General features: G+C 44.7%; 1 protein-coding gene across 1 annotated transcript; it reads right to left on the bottom strand.

Annotated features, from left to right (window-relative positions):
* Positions 1-6,595: 6,595 nt before the first annotated feature.
* On the bottom strand, positions 6,596-8,641 carry LOC105280591 (nuclear RNA export factor 1). Its single transcript, XM_011341241.2, has 2 exons — positions 8,590-8,641; positions 6,596-8,448 (listed from the first exon to the last, which is right to left on the bottom strand). The coding sequence occupies exon 2, from the start codon at positions 8,285-8,287 to the stop codon at positions 6,701-6,703; it is 1,587 nt and encodes a 528-aa protein (XP_011339543.2). The 5' UTR covers positions 8,288-8,448; positions 8,590-8,641; the 3' UTR covers positions 6,596-6,700.
* Between the last annotated feature and the right edge of the window lie 10,749 nt (positions 8,642-19,390).

Below are 19,390 nucleotides of genomic sequence, written 5' to 3'. Positions count from 1 at the left end.
TCGTAAACCTCGTTAGAACGAGATCGTTTTCCTTTGGGATAACTATTTTAAAATGCGGCTTTTTTCCAAAGGGACTCGGCCGCCCGTCGAAAGCATGGAAATTTTGCTTTGTATGGAGATTAGCGCGCGGAATAAATTACAGTGACATATTGGCGTTTGACGAGCTGTGGAGTTGCGCTCGAACAAATCGATTCATTACGACCCCGACCTGTGACATGCGTCGTTACGTAACACATGTTTGCGCCTGCATCAAAGATGATTTCAAGAGAAAGCGAATGGAAATTTCATTTTAATAAAATTAAAGCAGTGTTATAAATATATATTAAAATTACATGCATACTTCTCTCTAATTAGCATAATTATCAGTAGTAGGGTGCATTACATATATACTACACATTAACACGAAGTAAGCCAATAAATTATCTAGCTTACTTCCTGATCTATTTTGATAGGAACTTCTAATTTCTCCGGAGCCGCCTAGTTTTAGCTCGTTGTGACAGGTATCGTGATCTATTGTGTAACTTCGCTCCCATGATATCCCTAAACCTTCATTATGGTAATTTTCGCCCTAGCCGTAGGCTAGAAAATTCCAATAAAAGCAAAATCCAAATGCCATTCCTCAACTTTTGCTTTTGTGACACCTTTGGCATACAATGATCAACGGATTAAACAGCTAGTAAATAATTCAGCCCCGCGGCAACGTTGATACAGAGAGAGAGGGTGTCCGCTCATCTCTATCACGTGAGAAAGTGAAAGCAAAGGCCGTACGCTTCGAAGACGAGATGAGGTACCGAGTCTCCGAGTCAAACACGATCATCCCGGCATTCGATCGTCCTGAAAATCACTCTTCTCCGCGCTGATTCGCGCGACTTTGGTCTCGCGAATAGCGATCGTTGCTTCTTCAGACCGGTCGGTTAAATCTAAAACGTTAAGTGAAATTATTTAATTATATTTCGCGTGAGACAATGCTCTCTTTGATGCAATCCAAAAGCAGTTTTAATCATTTGTTTGTACATATTTACGTAGAATCGAGAGAAATTGCAGATTCCTCGGTTGCAACCAGGAAAATTCTAGTTTCTTGTTCTCTCTGATGGTATACTATTATGTTTAATTTAAATGGTCTATTTTTTTCGAGAGCATAGTGAGTGCACCGCTCATTCCCGTAGACGTAATTAACGTATTTGTGGCGAATTAAGCAGACACTCGAGGTTTTAATTACACGGCGAAGGGGGTTGTCCGCCGTATTGTGACACACATACACATATACATGTACCGCGCGCACTCCGGCGCAACTCCGTGTGAAAAAGAAAATTATCCACTCATCACCGCGATACGCGCCTCTCACTTATATAACTTGGAATCCCGTTTGATAGTCCCGAAGTGACGACCGTATACCTCGTTTCCTGCTCGCACACCTTTCCAGTCAATACGAATTCTTGCGCGCGCGGGCGCGCGTACATTTTCCATGCGTGGTTTCTGCGGTTAGGCATACCGTTCTGTCATTCGCATCAACAATGAATATCTCGCGCTGGGAAGGGGTTGCCGATGCAATCCGAGTCCTCGGAGAAGACGCGCGCCGGTGTAATTTATTCCTCGCGAATGAAGCCGCGCATTAATTCTGCATACGTAACGCGCCATAAATTGTGTCCGGCAAGGAAATTCTACTTGGACGTTATATGACTCATCACTTTTCCTGTATCAATTGCGGCTCTCTATTACAAGATTGACTCTCTCATGCGACACGTGGGCATCGATCTCCCCGCACAACTATTGACGCGTCCGAATGCGAAATTCTCCTGCAAAATCAAAAGGAGAATTGGTCCTTAATTTCCTGAAGAAAGTCTTCAATCAGTATGGAATCTAATATCACCCTCTCCCCCTCTTTAATGCGGAAAATAATAAGCTAATTTTTACTTGTGAAGCAGCTACCGTGGCTCGAAGGCGATTTATAATCGCGGGTCATGCGCCGATGTGCTGCATGATGTGGGCCCTAGAAAAGACGGCATAACTTTCACTCGTGGCAGTGTCGCGGGGCCCCATGCCCCGGGCACATCGTCATGGGCACACATCGACGCAACGACCCCATCGATGTACGTATACGCGCGCAGATACACACAATCTCGCGCAATGTTGCATAAACGCACGCGCGTGAAGCCGCGGCTCTTACGTGCATGCGTGATACTCGCGCTCGTGAAACGTGGAAGTGCCGGCCGATTATACAAGCGGTTCCCACATGCGAGCTATCTTCCCGAAAATTCCAGATGAAACGGGAACTCCATGCTCCGAATAAGTCAGAAACCTTGACGATTAGCCATCGGCGATAAGCTCTTTCGCAAACTTCTGCAATAATCTTCTTCCGATTTTGCTGTTAATTTAATAGAAAGCTTGAAACCAAGATATGACATTTCCTTAGAAAATATAAAAGTTCTATAAATGTGTATATTGCTATAAAAAGCTGATTATTTATGATTATTTCATGATTATATTGAAACTCATAGGCGCGTCTTTACGTGCGGATCCGCCTTCGTTTACGTTTATTAATAACCGGTTTATAAATAATTGATGATTGTTTACAGCTTTGAACAGCGCGATAAGAGGTTTAAAGCCGTAATTGATGAGACAAACCCCAACCACGTCTCGTAAACGACGATTTCGTCATATGTTATGTATGTCTTTCTCTAGTCTCGCGCCGTTCATATTCAATTTCTGCTAAGATGATCAGAGAGAGGGAGAGAGCCAGAGAGAGAAAGAGAGAGAAAGAAAGAAAAGGAGGGAAAGAAAGAGAAAGAGAAGGTAACATACGCGCAACTCCCGTGAGAGATTTTCGTAGGCAGGTGGAAGCACGCACAGGTGAGGGTGAGAGAGAAGCAAGGATTAATTAGCCTCCGGGGAAAACAATACCACGAAAGTAAGGTCCTTACACGATCGTTCAGACGGAGCAGCCTTTGACGGAGGTGCGAATATTTATGGGACAATACCAGAGATACCGTCGTCGATCAAAAAGGAAAATTCCAGACGGCACGTTCTCTATAAGAGCGAAAGGAATATCCGTGAAACAATATTGAAGAGCGATAAGAATTGCAGGAAAATTCGTATGCCAGGGTGACGAGCGGAGCTTGATAAACGCAATGCTTTCCGCGCCTGTACGGTTACAAATTCAGTCAGGTGAGTCGGGAGAAGGAAGAGGATTCTCCTCCTCCGCCGTAATTGCAAGGAAATGCAGCCGCGCGCGCGTATTCATTAATGGGAAAATGGCGCAAGCTTGCCCTTTTTAATTATTCACCTCCTATGTAACATCTCATGCGCGCATTGCGTGCACATACACACCGGCAGGTGCTCGCGCGCGTGATGCATCTCAGGAGCAAATGCATCGCATCGCTCTTCGCCGGCACGAAGGTTCGCATGGATGCGGACGAGTCTTGCGAAAATCCGCTTTGCGCAATTGCTCTCGATCGGACTGTTCCGTCTGTCTAAGAAGAATCACCGGCACGCTCGACTTCGATTTCCTTTCGCAGCGAGTAACGCAATGTCGCTCTGCAAAGTCCTCCTGCTGCTCCTCCACTGGAGATCCACTTGATTCGCCTCTAAGTCACGAGCCATAATAATCACGCGTCATTAAACCATATAGTGGTTATTACGATAATTGGATAGAATAAAAAGGAATCGATTCACTCGTCGATCAAACGTCATTTTGTTATTTAGAGCGTAACGAGCACTGCATTTTTTTCTGAAGGAATAAACATTAAAGGAATGATAAAGGGATGAACATTAAAATATTTAAAAGAATGAACATTAAAATATTTATCTTTTCGTGTCTTTTCGCGTCTTAAACCGCTTTTCCGCTTTCGTAAAAGCTATTATAACGTCATTCGTGGGAATCAGTCCGGTCTGTGAGCGTTACTAAATCCTATAGTCGATTTCTTCACTTCGCGATAATTTCGTTCGTTTAGGTTGGGAGAAGGTGGCTTGGCTCTTCCCGTTATTTGATACGAGTCAATCTTCCTGTCTGCTGTAACGTTTTGCTTGCAACAAAAAATTGTTTTTTTAAACAGTCGTAATATCACTTTCTCCATCGGGCTCATCGAAAGACGAGCTGAGTTCGAATCATCATCATCAAGTAGAGATATTATAAAAGCATTATAAAAAACTTAAGGCATAAAGCAAATTAGTAAACATTTCTTAAAACTGAGTCTTAAAATCATAACAACAAAATAAATAGACATTAAATATATACATCTTCTTTTTCATTCTGTACTTCGTCACGGAACACTGATGTACATAAAAGCTTCTTCCACGGTGTCGTAATCACTAGATTCGTGTTACGAATATGTCGTTGCTATCCTTGAATCTAGCACAAGGATATCTTGCCCGGTGAAGTGAATCCTGTCTGTTTCATCTTCGGAGGAGTCGCATCTTTCTATTAAAAAAAGCGTATAGATAGAATTGTGATAGAATTTGTAAGAAAAACGCGAGACCCTTGCACTCAATTCGTAATTTAGAAAATGCACGTATCCTATCTCACAAAACATTTACAGTAAAGGATATGAAGGATCGTTGAGTAATGCGGCGATTAATTAATTAATTTATCATTGCCGTTTTCTGGAATTAATCAGAATTGATCTGACAGCTTGAATTGTCAGTGATAAGCATCCCGCTCCACTCACACACTTTCGCTTTGTATGCGATTAGATGTTACCGTTATTGCATTAGATTTTCCTCGCCAGATTACTGTGCGTGAAGCCGTTGGCGTTAACACGCACGTTTTCCCCGCTTGTTAGCATTGGTAAGCGAATAGCATTACCAGATATCATGTTACTTAACTGAGCGTTTCTCGCTTTGCATAATGAATTTATAACGCGTTCGTGCTCCAATTCAGTTTCCCCATTAATTTTCCTCTTTCGACTTATCCACCGCGCGCCGCCGCTCAATTAAATCGCCTCTAATCGCAGGAGAGAATCGTGAGCGTAGCCTCATGCCTCGTGTCTCTCCATTTTTGCCGGTGCCTTCGCGGAGGGACGAGACGGCATAGAATTTACATAGGACCTGCGTGATATGACTTTCTCTAACAGGTTATCGCCAGGAATCATCTTCGAGCATATTGCGTACGCCTCTTATGAGCGTCTTGGCACGAAGATGTCTCAACGGATGTCACATCTTCTTAATCATCTACTTTGTTCTTCTTTCACTGTGTGGTACCCTGACCCACATTTTGACACGTTTACGTTTGGCACGTCCGATCTTTATAAATGAGCTGTCAATTTAAACGCAATTGACACATTAACAATAAATAGAAAAATATTTATTAATATTTCATATTGGCTTACATCTTCACATTCATCGCTTCCCTTTACTGCGCGCAATTAAAATATTTTCTTGCCTGTAATATGCATGATTTATCTAAGTTTGTTTCCCGCAATTGTGCCCACCTTGCATCGATGCTTTCGATTTCTGAGATCGCGATGCAGGAAGTATCGAGCTATCGAGAAGGAAGTAATTCTCATTAGTACAAGGGATAATTGAGCCTGGAGGAAACGTGCGGTTTCCTATTTTTACGAAGCTTACGAGCTCCGACTCGTGGGAGGCAGCTAGGAGTCTCACAGTAAGCAACAATCATTTGATTATGCTGCTGCCTATAAGTATCCTTTCTCGGTCTCATAATTGTAGTAACCGCTAGGTTCAACGTTACTCAATCTTTTAAGTAAGCACTTAAAGTTCACTTCGCACGTATCCCAAAAACTTCAACTTTTCCGTCACGTAACTATAGCTGTAAAATGTATAATTTTCTGTAATTATTATTCTTACGTAGCGCCAATGAATTATATACCATTATCGAAGTTTCAGAGCCAGAGAGGCATGTAATTACCGATGACAATGTGCGCGTAATTTATTACAAATATTATCCCATTACCAGAATGACAGTCTCATTCTTGGACTTGCAAGTCTTCCGTGATAATATCGATAATGTCTCGCAATATTTAAATGTTAGTTAAACAGAGTCATGATTAAATCATTAATAATAAGCCGTAACGGATCCGCATTCACAAGCATAATGATTTATTTAATCGAACGTATATATAAAGACTCGAAGGTCTCGAATCGCATTCGCGCGCCGCGACGCTCGACGACGGACGGTTTGAAAGGGTAAAAAAAAACTCGCCTGCCTTCGCGATTTTGTTTCATTCACATCGTCCGAACGATCATTATGGTCCTTGAGTGCATAACCTTTGGATGAAGTCACTGATCGTTCTCCGTCTTGGAGATCAGTTAAATGCCATGCGAGTAACATCGCCTTGATATATTCATTGATATACGATGCTATCGTCTCTCGCGAAGCAAATATCGCATTATAGAAAATGTATAACTGTACCCGCGACTGACCCGTGATAATCTTCAGATCCGGATGGACTCGATGGACGTCAAATTCGAGTTCTCGGTCGCCGATAATTCTCGTTACGTTAGAGAGAAATCCATCCATGAATAAAGTCTCCGTTACCCGATGATTTTACAATCATCGAAATCACGAAGTATTTTCGGAAGAAATCGCTCTCACACGCGAGGCATAAGCGCTCTCACGAGAGCACAAAAAATCAATTGGAACTTTTAAAAACGTAACCATTTATTATATTTACATATGGACATTATCGCTTTCTAACTATTTACATATCGTTTAGAAAACGTGATGTATCGCTGCGCGCGTGTTCTATCTGCTGAATGCGTGTTCCGGTATTGCATTACTTTTAAAGTCTTTCATGAAGTTAGTTATCGCTTTTCGCATGTCCCACTGAGCCTCCGACAGGTAAGTTTCGGACCATTCCGCAGTCAACATGGTGATCTGTCTTATCCTAGTAATTAGTACTGATTTCTCAGTCGGACTAAAACAGATCGGCACGATCTCGTCGTATGAATATTTCACTACCACTTTATCGGGTGTTACGTTTTTGGGCGCTACGTCGATGTGGTACTGATCATTCATAATGTGATATTCGTTGTCCAGGGAGGCCGTCAGGACAAACGTCCTCGAGAAAGAAAGTACGTTCGTACCGGAACTGAGTTTCTTGAACAGTCCTGAGATGCACACCACCAAGCAGTCGCCGTCGTCGAACATGACGTCGTAGTTGAAGGAACTCCGGTCGTGATAGGACCTGGGCGACTTGTTCAGATTCGCCAGTATTTCCTCCTGACCCTGATAGAGGAACGTGTTCTTCTTCGGCCCCTTCCTCAGTAAATTTCTTCTCGGATACTGGTTGAAATTCATCTTCTGCGCCAAAGTGTTCGGAATGGCCAGGGTCATGGAGTAGAACGCGTTCTTGTGATACAGCCCCCTCAAGACCGTCCTGTCGAGCTGATCGAACAAGGTGAAGAAGTGCGCGGCGAAACGGTGCACCAAGCGTTGCGTCTTGTCGTTCGAGAAGTAGTCCCTGTAGATCAACGGCATGTTCGGCACGATACACACGCCGTCCAGCTCCTCCAAGTGCGGGCAATACCTCTTCACGGACTCCACGTACTGGTCCGCGCTCGAGTAATTCTCGCACAGGGGATTCCCGTCCAGCCAAATTTTCGTGATCGTCAGGTTCTTCAGGGGAGTCAGGGTGTTCATGTTCAGCAGGCTGTTGTGCCTCAGATCCAGATACTTGATGGACGTTAGATTCGAGTTCTCGATCGCCGACAAAGTGATCAGTTCGTTGCGCTGTAAGTTCAGGTGCTCGAAAGTGGCGATCGCAGTCTTCGCCAGCTTCAGCACGTGGTTCGACGTTCTGAGCTGCGACATCGGACAGTACACGGTCTTGTCTATGTCCGGGTCCATGTGAAAGTGCTCCAGGTTCAGGGTCTTCTGATTCGGATCGTATCTCTTGGTGAGCGCTGTCAGCAGCAGCGGCTGTATGTGAATCTTCAGGTCGTGGATCGACGCGTATCCCAACGTTATCACGAGAATGACGGCATCGCCCATGACGTTCTTGATGATCAGATTGGTCTTGCAGAGTTTCTCGAGGGCCGGCCCGCAGTTTCTCGCTATGAAGTACGCGTCCTCTCCGCAAACCTGATACTTGACCGGTATCAGGTCGGCTGGCTCTGTCGCTCTCAGGATAGCCTTCAGGACCGTCTCCTTGTCGTACAGCGAACCCCGGATGACCCTGACCTTGTGCCAGATATCCGTGCGAGCCATCAGCGATCTCTCGTAACTCATTTTTGCGCCCATTGCTATTCTTATGGCGATCGAGGAGTCCATCTGAACGGGCACGATCGGTGGGTTCTGCTGCACGGGCTTATCCGGCTTCATCTGATTCATGGCTCCGGTGTTTAATTTGTCCAACTTCGCCTAGGATACGCTCAAAATGCTTCCCTTCCTTACTCTATCTCTTTTCATTTAGTGTTGATCGTCTAACTTGCTCGTTCCGGTAGATCTCTTGTCAATGTTTACATGGTTTTGAGGTTAATGTGCACATTCCTCTGAAAAAATCATCAAGGGAAAATTTATTTTTACGTATTCGCATTTTCAGAAAGCGTTCCAGACGTCATGAAATTATTGAGATTATAAATTGTTCATGATCTTTGGATTGTACATGGATGGCGATAAACAACAATACTCACATGTTTCTTCTCCGTTGAAGTTTCTTCTTTATCTTCAAAGTATCAAAGTACTGCTTCCAATTGTCTCACATAGGTGTCATAGATGTCAAGATGATACCGACAACTGAGATAGTCGTTGGTTAACTATCCCATCGTCGGTATTCAATGCAGTTTGCATTATCATTTGAGCAATAAAATTAGAATCTTCAGACGGTCGTGGAGAGATGTCGCATCGATGCTGTTTTGGAATTTTGTAATTACATTGTGTAACAATATGCACAGAGCCACGATTTATTCAAATCGTTTTTCGATAATCTTGCATTAATCCAAAACATATTTTTTGATAAGTATTTTAATGCATATATCTAGAACTTTAATTTAATTACTTTAATTAAATTGATTTAATTGATTAAATAATTATACCTTATATCAAAACGATTCGATCGATTTTTTATTATTGATAAATTTAAATTAAATTTTACTATTCTACATTGTAATCTTTCTATGAATCTCAGTTTGATACATGCAATCGATATAAATATTTATATATTTATAAATATAAAATTAACGTATATTTTTGTACCATACATGTGTGTAGTTTATCTTTTGTACCTTTCGTACAAATATTGATGTGATTTTATTTCTTCTTAAAATGGATTTACAACAATGTATCTAAAAGAAAATATTTTGAAAATATTCATGGCATTGCAAGCCGCTACAATAACTGTTTAACAGCATTCGATTCTTTATTTTGCAATGGAAAAATCCATGCAAACCATTCGTACAAACTCGGTGCGTTTTTTAGCGTACTTTCTCGTTCTCTCGTTAATTACAACCAGCTTACCACTGCTCTCTTGCAGAATTAGCCGTATGTAATATTATACCGTTTCTTCGAACGAAAAGCATTGCCGACCGCATTTGGGACGAAGACTGTTGCACGCAACTTGATATAAGAAATACAATGTACTGAAAGCTACATGAATCTTTTTTAACTTACAAAAATCTAACTTTGCAAAAATCTAAATTATTTATTAATATGATAATAAATATATTTCGATATATGCGTTGTCTTCATTGGCAATATATTATTTGGCATTTTATGCAGAATTATTTACATTTCACGCCACGTGACTATTATGTTGTTTAACATATTAAAAGCATATTAAAAAATTAATTTTATTTGATAATGCAGCAACAATTCAGTTTCTCCAGTCAATGCGACAGGCACTACTTTGACGGACGTTTAATAATCTCTAATTCAAACACGCTGCGTAATTTCAGAAATTTCACCGGGATCATGTTGTTAATAAATCCTCAGACAATTTAGCCGCACGCGTTGCGAGAGATTGAGTTACTTCTTACCCGCAAAAAATCTCCATAGCGGGCGGTTTGCATCTTCTTCAACGGCCGCGGCGCCTCATAATTCACTTAGACTCAGCTTGCCTGTCTGCATGTTGGCCGAGACAGCGGCAATTACGCCCTGTCGGCAAAAACCGAGCGCACTCGGGCGTTTTTCTCGTGCGCGTTTCAACAAACGCCAACCGCGTAGCATGCCTTAAACGTCGTCTGTCGTTGTCGAGACGCTAAAGTCTCCGAGAAGAAAACGAGAGATCCACTCCAGACGAGGACTTAAGAACTTGGCTGTCGTGAAGCATCGCTCAATTCTATTAACGCTGAAATTGTTTAACACATTCACTACCATGATGGCCACCGACGCAAAGTGAATGTCGTCAAAATACGTGTAACACACAATTATTTATGTTTGCGAGATAATACTGTGATAATTGCTAATTCAATAATGATAGAAAAGCGTAACAGGCAAAGTACATTTGTATAAATACTTTTAATATTATGATTTATTAAAATTTAAAAAATAATGACATCGATATATTAATAACCCTTAATAACAATAAAATTGGCATGAACAGAGAGCTCATTAAAATACGCTTGGCGGCGAATGTGTTAAGAAAAGCGTGAAAATTCACTTCAAAATAATTCGCAATTGTCGATGCCGTTTTGATTATCAGTTCGATCGTTTTGATTCTTCATTTTCCGTCAAGGGTTGAATACACTCCGCATGAATTGCTCGGCAAATTCTTCAGCACAGAGGACGAAGAAGAAGTCAGATGGTTACGCCGGAAATTAATCGAATAGACAAGAAGGAGAGAGCGATCACGAGCGTTCGATAGGATGGGCGGAAGACGAATCCGCACCGGGGAGTCGCGTCTACATTTCGCGAGCGCGCAAACGCGTCCGCCTAGCTGTTCAGACCCTTCCTCCTGTGCCGTAATTCATTTTAGACGGTAGTCAGACGAGACAAGCTCAATTACACCCGTGGCAAAAAGCCGCGCGGGTCGACCGCCCGCCGCCACCGCTTCCTCGTACGACGTGCGTGGTCCGCGCCGTGGTCGGCGATGAGAGGCGAGCCAAAACGAGAGCTAGTCCTCGCCGAAGACAGCTCGCGAGTGTCGTCGGCAGCGAGCACTGATCCTGTCGGCTCGTGTCCTCCGTCAATCGAGCGCGGCACCGCGCTCATTAGAGAGCAACCCTTCTTTGTGGCGAGAGACGCAGCAAAAACGCCGTTTAATATCGATATAATGGGTACAGAAGGTTCACGGGTAAAGTTTATTCTTATGGTCCCCCACAACGCTGACGGGGAATCGAATCAATTGTCACTGGATCAATTGCCGTAACCATCTAATATCTCGGAGCTAATCGGACAGTCGTGGGGAGTCGAGTATCTTACGTTGCAACTACTGCTCCCACTTTCCCTTTATCTGCCTTTATCAAGCAAGAACAACCAAAGTCATGTATCTCAAGCATCAGAATAGGTCTCAGGGGGAAACATCCGGCTATCGTGTAACAAAAACTTCCGGAGCTGTGAGCATCACGATTGCAAATGCGTATATTCTTCAAGTTGGCGGCTATCGATGCGCGATCCGCTCGGCACAGAGAGTTCGCAGGAATTGCGCTTCTTGCGCGGCTCGTGCACAAAGAGGACGCAGTGGCTGTTCCCGGAGGAGCCGAGGTGGTTAATCGGCCGGTTAGCGACGGCGGAGGTAGGGCGGTTGGCTCGAAAACAATGGCCCTCGTGTTGATGGCAATATTTTAATGAAGTTAGCAAGTTCCCGGTATACCAACGGCGCCCTCGTTCCCCATCATAGACGCGGTTCCAGGAGCATAAATGTTCCGGGGGTGGTGGATCCCTCCTACCGCGAGAAAGAGAGATGAGAGGAACGGCAGGGTCGGCAGGCGCCACTCGGCCACTGATTTCCACTTACCGATATCGCTCTACAAAGCTGCCTTCATCTGCCAGCAGCCCATGCGGCCGTTCTCTCGTTAACCCGACGTACCGATCCGCAGACTTAAACTCGCGGAAAATGAGTTCAGTCGGCGTTATCACGCATTATCGGTCGGATGGTTATTTCGATGACGACGAGGGCAACCGCTGCAGGCACATTGAGTGTTCATTGCAAAAATGAACTCGACGCAACATATATATAATATTAATATTTATGAAAAATGTGTGCCATCAATGATAAAAATAATGATTTGCTTTCATGCGAAAGTGGCAGCGGCAGCGAAAACTTGTGCTCTTATCTGATCAATTTCCGATTCTTCTGGGTGCGTTTGAAAATGCATCAGAAAAATCCGCTCTGCGAAATAGGATCCATTATAATCTACCTGAATGGCAAACACAACGTGGAGGAAGAGATCCGCGTCAAGCAAGGATGATTCACAATGAGAGAGGCCGATGATGATTACCGTTAGCCATGTATCAATCGAAGAAGCGCGGCGGTAAAATCACGTGTGCAAACAAATGGTTTTGCATGCGCCGCGCGCAGTTAGGATGGGCGGGGATTAATTTGATCGATGCTTTGCGTACAAAATGAAGAAGCGCGCGGTACGCGCGATTCATGAGGGGATGCGATTATCGGCCTGCAAAAACGACAAAAACATTCTTTAAACATTGCCGTCCATTTTGTTGTGCGTTACTTACCGAGTTTTTCTTTAATCTCTTCATGCTTCTATCTGTAATTTTCAATGCAAAAGATATATCTGACATACAAACTTTTGTAATAAAAATTACGAACTTTTACGAAAGAGATTCTATATTATAATATTTAAAGTTTCTTTCTTGATTATAATATTATATTAATCGAAAGAAATATTGGAGAGGAAGTGAATAGATTGGATAAAATTTTTCGCGACTACAGGCTATCGAATGAGCATTATTGAGATTTTCCACCTTGCATTCGGGTCGAATTAATTAATTTGCCTCCAATTAATTACCGACAATTGCTCTCGCTTTAATTACGCGCGCTCGATTAGAATCTGCGAAAGTTACCGCCGAACGGGACAATCTTAAGGTCCCGGCGCACTCGCATGCGAGTTCTCGTGAATAGAATTACTCGTGATAAGACTTGACCACCAAAGCTCTCTCCGTAGGCACAGATGCATCAGCGAAACTCGCGACAACGCGCGATCGCTCGCCTCGCATACGAGCTCGTCGAATATTCCGTTGATCTCGATCTACTTTTTTTCTTTTTTTTTTACGTCAGCGACGACGCAATATAAATCTCGCCGCTCATAATACCAGTTCTCATTTTCGACGTCGTACGTATCTAACGAGGAATCCGAATAAATTATGCAAAGGAGCTCGGATACGCGCTTAGTTCGCTGCGTTTCTCAGAAACCGATCTCCAACCCTTTGAAAGCCGAAGATCACGTCCGATGCATTCGCGCTTGTTCATTCATCATGCGCGTTTGATTCACTGACACTATCGGGATCGGTGCAATTCGCGAACCGCGGTAAACAGCGACACGACTACCAGCAGCTTCCACAGCTTTTAAATCCGACATCGAGTTTCCCGAAATTTCCCTTCCCAACTCTGCGGGACTTTGCGTCATCCAGATCGAATCCGATAGCGTGACACGTACGTGTGAGTAAATAACATCACTTACACGTGTGCAGAGCTATACATATATGCACGAACGTATACATATGCGTGTACATGTGTATGGGTGTGTTAGTTAGGTGGACCGAACGCAGATAGGACTATAAGGGGTGGCAGGATCCCGAGGTCTCGGAGAGGGATATTAAGGCCAAAGCTATCTGATGGTTTCTCCTCTCCTCTCTCCCGAACCGTCCCCGTCCGTCTCCTTCGCTCTCCCGGCGGTTCCCGGCTTCGGGAGGGCGGTTTCGCGAGCGACTACTCGGGCAGGAAGAGGTGGCGAGGGTACGCCGGGAGGAGGACGGAGGAAGCCACGACCCGAAATTACTGCATCGATCCCCAGAGCAGACTCTCGTGCTCCACCTTAAGCGACAGTAGATGAAACCAATTTCGACCCTTAAGCCCGTCTTACGCGTCGCGATTCGGCGGCTTTCCGTCGCCCCGACAAGACGTGCCCGAAGGTTCCGTAATTATAATTCCGCGACCTTACGGCCTTATCGCCAGCACGACGAATTCGCGTGAATGTCAGCGAATGCGAGCTTTATGTACAAGGTAATGCGCGCTTTCCCGTCGCGTCGGCTGGTTCGTCGGGTTCGTTATTGATATATGAATTATGCATACATTTTTTTATGCGCTTGCGTCTCGCAAGGTCCGTGTCCTTGGAAGACAATCGAGATCCTGAGTCGTAAAAAGCACGTTTCTTCACCTCGGAGAGCTTTAATACGCTGTTTCTCGTTGCTCTCCTTTCTCATCAGACTCGAGTCTTTCATGGGACACGCTATCGCCGAAAGAGTTCCCGGATAAGGAGTACACTTTACGAGGGATTACGCAGTTTATGACTTTCTTCGGCGTTTTCGCTGCGCCTTTTCTCGTCCGCGCGTTCGTCTTCCGTCCCGCGTCGTCCTTTGACCTCGCCTTCCTCCGCGCGTTTTACGATCGCACCTTACTCGCGTATTTTCCTTTATTTTCGACTTTAGACTCAACAGTGACCATCCTTCCATCTGAGATCTCCTTCCTCCTTGCGCACTCACTCTCTCAGCACGATTATATCGTTGCCCTCCGATAAGGTTCATGCTTGCAAAGATGAAATCTCACAGTCTTGTCGAATAAGCTCTGATATAAACACACGATACGCGACATACTCCGCAGACGGGTGATCTATTTTGAGTTCCACCTTTTACGTTAAAAAATATGTCATACGTTTAAATTCACATTTTCCTAAATTCGCCTGTGTGTACAAGATACGTAAAAACTTTTTGTACCTTAAAGTGTGACACATGTATTCTCGATCAAGTTTTGCGATCGTTTTTGAACTCTCTACATAAGCCTGATAATCTGACGTTCTCTATAAGAGATAGAGATACAAGAGCAGCAAATCAAGATTTTCAGGGGATTACAGGATTCATTCGCATATGTTTCATCGCGCGATAACAACGTGCCACGCACGATAAAGAGATTTCGTCGCGCGGTATTAACATAAATCGAAAATATCCTGCGACTTCTCGCTCTTCCTTCCAGCTTCCTTGGTGCGAGAGAGTAGCAGTCCGACTTTTGAATTAAAACGCCCATCGGGCGAGTATCTACCACGCGCGAGCGGGCTGCCTTCCTTCCTATCGCTCAAACTCTCAGCAAAAGATATAAAAATTTAATTCCTCGCGGAGAATGACGTGCCGCCGGCGCCGTGGAGCTTCTTCCAGAAATGCTCCCCTTTTTTCGTCCTCGCCATACTTTTCCCCGTTCTCTCTCCGTCCTTTTTTCTCTCACTCTCTTTCTCTCCTGCGGAGAATCTCACTATCGTTCCATGTCCACCTATTTTTTAGACTCCCCCACGTCGGAAAAGTTTTTCCATTCTTCCAGTCGTTAGCGGGACCGTTTACGAAAATTTAACGTTTTGCTTGAGCAGAGATTTTGGATGGTTTCGTGTATCAGAGAATTCTAAACGTAAAGTGTCGCGTCACAGGCGGAAACATTGAATTATATCTCCTCTACGATATAAATTCGAAATTTACAAGTATGATTCTATTATTTATAAGCGCGAAGGCTATTAAATTAATTACTCGAACGTATTAGATGGTAATAACAGTTAGCCGTTATTGCGAAACGCGTAATGGCATACAGATGTTTTTGCAGCACATAGCGTGCCGCATACAGCTTCCGCCGCATTAATTGATCCATCTATCGTGATACTCATGCTGCTTCCGTTCGCCTGGTTTTTACACTCGATAATTTAGCTCCTAGTCTTCATCTCTGCGACGTATGCTGTTGACTTTTGTGTGAATCGATAGTTTTGCGTTCCGCATGTAGATAAGCCGGCAAAGAAGCATTATACGTTCGCGGAGACTTCAGTGGAGTCGTTTATCTCGCCCGGTAACGCCTTGCAAATGCAATTAATAGCGTTATCGATCAAGGATCAGCGATGACTCCGACGTTACGCAACGAGAAGTGTGTTTCCTTCAGAGGCTACGTCTAGACGGCGAATATCGTAGTTAAGAAGCTAGATTTTATATAATAAAAGTTTTATCGAATAATCGCAAATTACAAAAGAAAGTAAGAAAATCAAGAGGAAATAGAAGAAGATTGGAAGGAATTAGGACTAAGTTCTTAATTAAAAAGGAATTGGGATTCATTTCTTAATTGATTCGGAAATAGAAGAGAAAATATACTCCGCCTGGAACTGCTTCGATCGATTTAATTCGAGCCAGATTCGATTTTTGCGCGAGGCACGCCAGATTTTTCCAACGGCGGAGCCTCGAAGAGCGGTGAAAGATATCCCGGATGCGCGCGTTGCCCCCCCCCCCCCCCCCCACGGTAAGGTTTTGTAAGGAACAGGCAATCTCTGTCTACGCTAGATAACGCCGCCGGGGTGCCCGGGGGCGTAGCTTTTCATCTTACTAAATCACTCGCCGACTCCCACTCGTTCTATACCGCTGGCATCCGGCCGGTGTATTACCAGGCTGAGACCTAAACAAGAACCTCGCCCCCGCAGTTTGTCGCGGATGCCTGGAAACATACGTATCACGTGGCGAAATGATCGAACGACTCGATAGAAACGACGGATCCGTCGTTGTTACCGCGATCATCCCCCCCTATATGATGAACAACTCTATGCGAAATGCGGATTGGCAATGATGATCACGTTTCTGGGAAAGGGATTAGATAGATGGCGCACAAATATTTTCTTGGAATACAGATAAGTTGAGCGGTTGGTCATTTCTTTGAATTGTTGGCAAATAGTTGTCAGTGAGTGTAAAGTAAATCTTCAATGTATGAACAGATGTATAAACTAATATAAAGGTATATATAAACTAATATAAGGAATATAATATATAAGATATATATATATAAAAGATAATGTAATATATAAAAATGTTTATGTAATATGCTTAATTCTGAAAGATCAGTTGTATTTTGTATTTATAGTGCTTTTATGCAGTTCAAAATGACGTTACGTCGCTCGGTGCTACGACGAATTAGATACAGAACAAGATAGAATATACGAAATTGCAGGATATATTTTTCGGACAAAAATTTCGCGCTTTCGACTTTCCTTCGCCGGTAATCCTATCGACCCATGTAATCTGTTCCTCGTTGCGCGAGGGAAAAGGGGAGTTCGCCCGCCGACTAGTGACATCACTGGGCCATACATCAAATCGTTATCAGTGCCGGTTTCTCCCTCCTTCGTTCGGCGGGACGGGGACAGACAGTTTGGAAAGAGACGGAAAAAGGGGGAAGGAGATCGCGAAAAAGATAGAAAAGACAGAGAAGGTGCAAGAGAAAGAGAGAGAAAGGGAATGATCGACGAGGGAAAAGAGGAACGGGGGAAAAGATGAGGCATGAGAGGAAGAGACGACGGGCCGGGGAAAAACGAAGGGGAACAAATCAAGAGGCGTTTTATTCTTTTTTTTATCGTCTCGTGAACTCGCGAAAAAATCAGAGAATAATTCTCCGTACTTGCGACATGCATGAGAAAGATTTCGATGAGCCATCATATTGAAAATTGCGGGTAAGAATCTAAAAAATATTTTCAAATGGCAAATGGTGGTAAGCGTTGACAGATCCCTCTCATTTTTTTAAACTCACGCGGATGAACACAGGCAACGGCAATCTTTCGGAAAATATTTTCGGGTTTTCCAGGGAGATCTCGAGAAGAACGAGGAAGGGAAGGGTGGGATGGTGTAGCCTCCCGTGGCGCGCTGCAAGATTTCCACGGGACAGGCGTCACAGTCGAGGGGTATAATTTTATTGCGGCAGATCGAATCGGACGCCGTCGTTGCATCCGCCCCTACGGGTGTCAATTCTCTTTGGAGCGAAAGTCGAGGCAGGACCAGGAGAATGTAACTGCGTGGGTGAAGAGGAGTAACGCAGGAAGCGAGAGAGGAAGGGAGAGGGAGAGGGAGGATAGAGAGGCAGCAGGGATCGAGAGGGAGAAGGAGAAAAAGAGAGAGAGAAAGCGGATGAAACGGAAGCTGTGTGTGAAGGCGGGGGCGGTCGGTATCTGACGAGATAAGGGCGCAATCTCTGCTCCCCTTCCCTTTCCCGTATCTATCTCTTTCTCTCTCTCGTCCTTGATCGTCCTCACTCTCTACTTCTCCCCGGAGTGAGGGGTGGAAGAGTTTCCTTGTAGAAGGGGTTGAGAGCGAGATAGCGCGGAGCGAGGGAAGCAGGGGTGAAGGGCGAGAAGAGAGAGAGAGAGAAAGAGAATGGTTGCCAGGCAACGATGAGAGGGGCGACCAGCAGTATAGATCGCTATCCGGCCACCTCCTCAGGGGCGGGTTGCGTGGGTGGAGGAGGCAAAACCCCCCTTAGCAAGATGGCTTTATTACCCTCCGCCGAGGACTCGCCGATGTCGCTGCAGTAACTTGGTCCTGTAGGAAATGACGCCGGCGTTAGTGCCACTTGTACACAAACTCGCACATGTGCACATACATCGCTATCCACGCGTAACACGCGTTGTATCCGCGTTGCTTCCGCGCCTTGGAATCCTTTGGTTAATCCGAGCACGAACAAGCGCCTTCGCTCTCTGTAACATTATGGCATTATCAAAGGAGAGACTCGATCGAACCACTGAACATTACCTTGAAAAAGTATATACTGTTACCCTCTCAGGAATTAAAAACAGAGAACATGTAACGTTTGAAAGGGAAAATTCAAGGTTCTTGCAGGAGATAAAGTTCCCTGAACACGTTGACGATGCAAAAATGCTTTGACACGCTCGATAGCGGTTTTACATCATCGGAGGCTTATAGTGTTCTCGATTAAACGAACATTGTGCATGCGCGAGCAGCGTGACATTTCAAGTTTTCGTAAAGCTGTCGCCGACATCGTAGAATTCCGTATCTTTCATGAATATCTCGCTGGGTACAGATGACTGCGAACACCGAGTCTCGCTCGTGCATGGTAATAAATCGCGGTCGTGCGCGTCCACCGCGACTTCCCACGAGCCGTGAATTTCAGCCGCGAGTGTCGCGAAATTTCGCTGCGAAACCTGCTCGCAGTTTCGTCGTCGTTATTATTACAGGCAGAAACAGTTTCGCGGCCGTCGCAGCATCCAGGCCAGGCGAGAGCAGGCGAGAGAGCGGTTACAACTTTAATAACTCCGCCCGACTTTGCGGCGGCGACGCGGTCGAGCCGAGTCGCATCGCGTCGCATCGCGTCGCGACGCCGGCCACCGCGACGCTTTCTCACGGCGCTTGGCGAATTCCGCCAAGGCGCGCACCAGCTCTCTCCGCAGCACAACACCGGAGATGGAACTCCAGACGTAATTTCCGGTTTCGACGCGGCAGTCGCGCGCGTTAGCCGAACCAAAAGACGATCGCTCAGCGAGCGAGATAGCCCGAGATAACTCGCTCCCTTGCGGCTTTCTCTCT

The sequence above is a fragment of the Ooceraea biroi genome, chromosome 11 (genome assembly GCF_003672135.1).
Source record: "Ooceraea biroi isolate clonal line C1 chromosome 11, Obir_v5.4, whole genome shotgun sequence".
Taxonomy (NCBI): domain Eukaryota; kingdom Metazoa; phylum Arthropoda; class Insecta; order Hymenoptera; family Formicidae; genus Ooceraea; species Ooceraea biroi.
The sequence above is the reverse complement of the archived record's forward strand: the minus strand, read 5'-3'. Positions and strand labels throughout refer to the sequence as shown.

Excerpts from the sequence above, each read along its gene's own strand:
- LOC105280591 (XM_011341241.2), bottom strand. The coding sequence starts at position 8,287 with ATGAATCAGATGAAGCCGGATAAGCCCGTGCAGCAGAACCCACCGATC.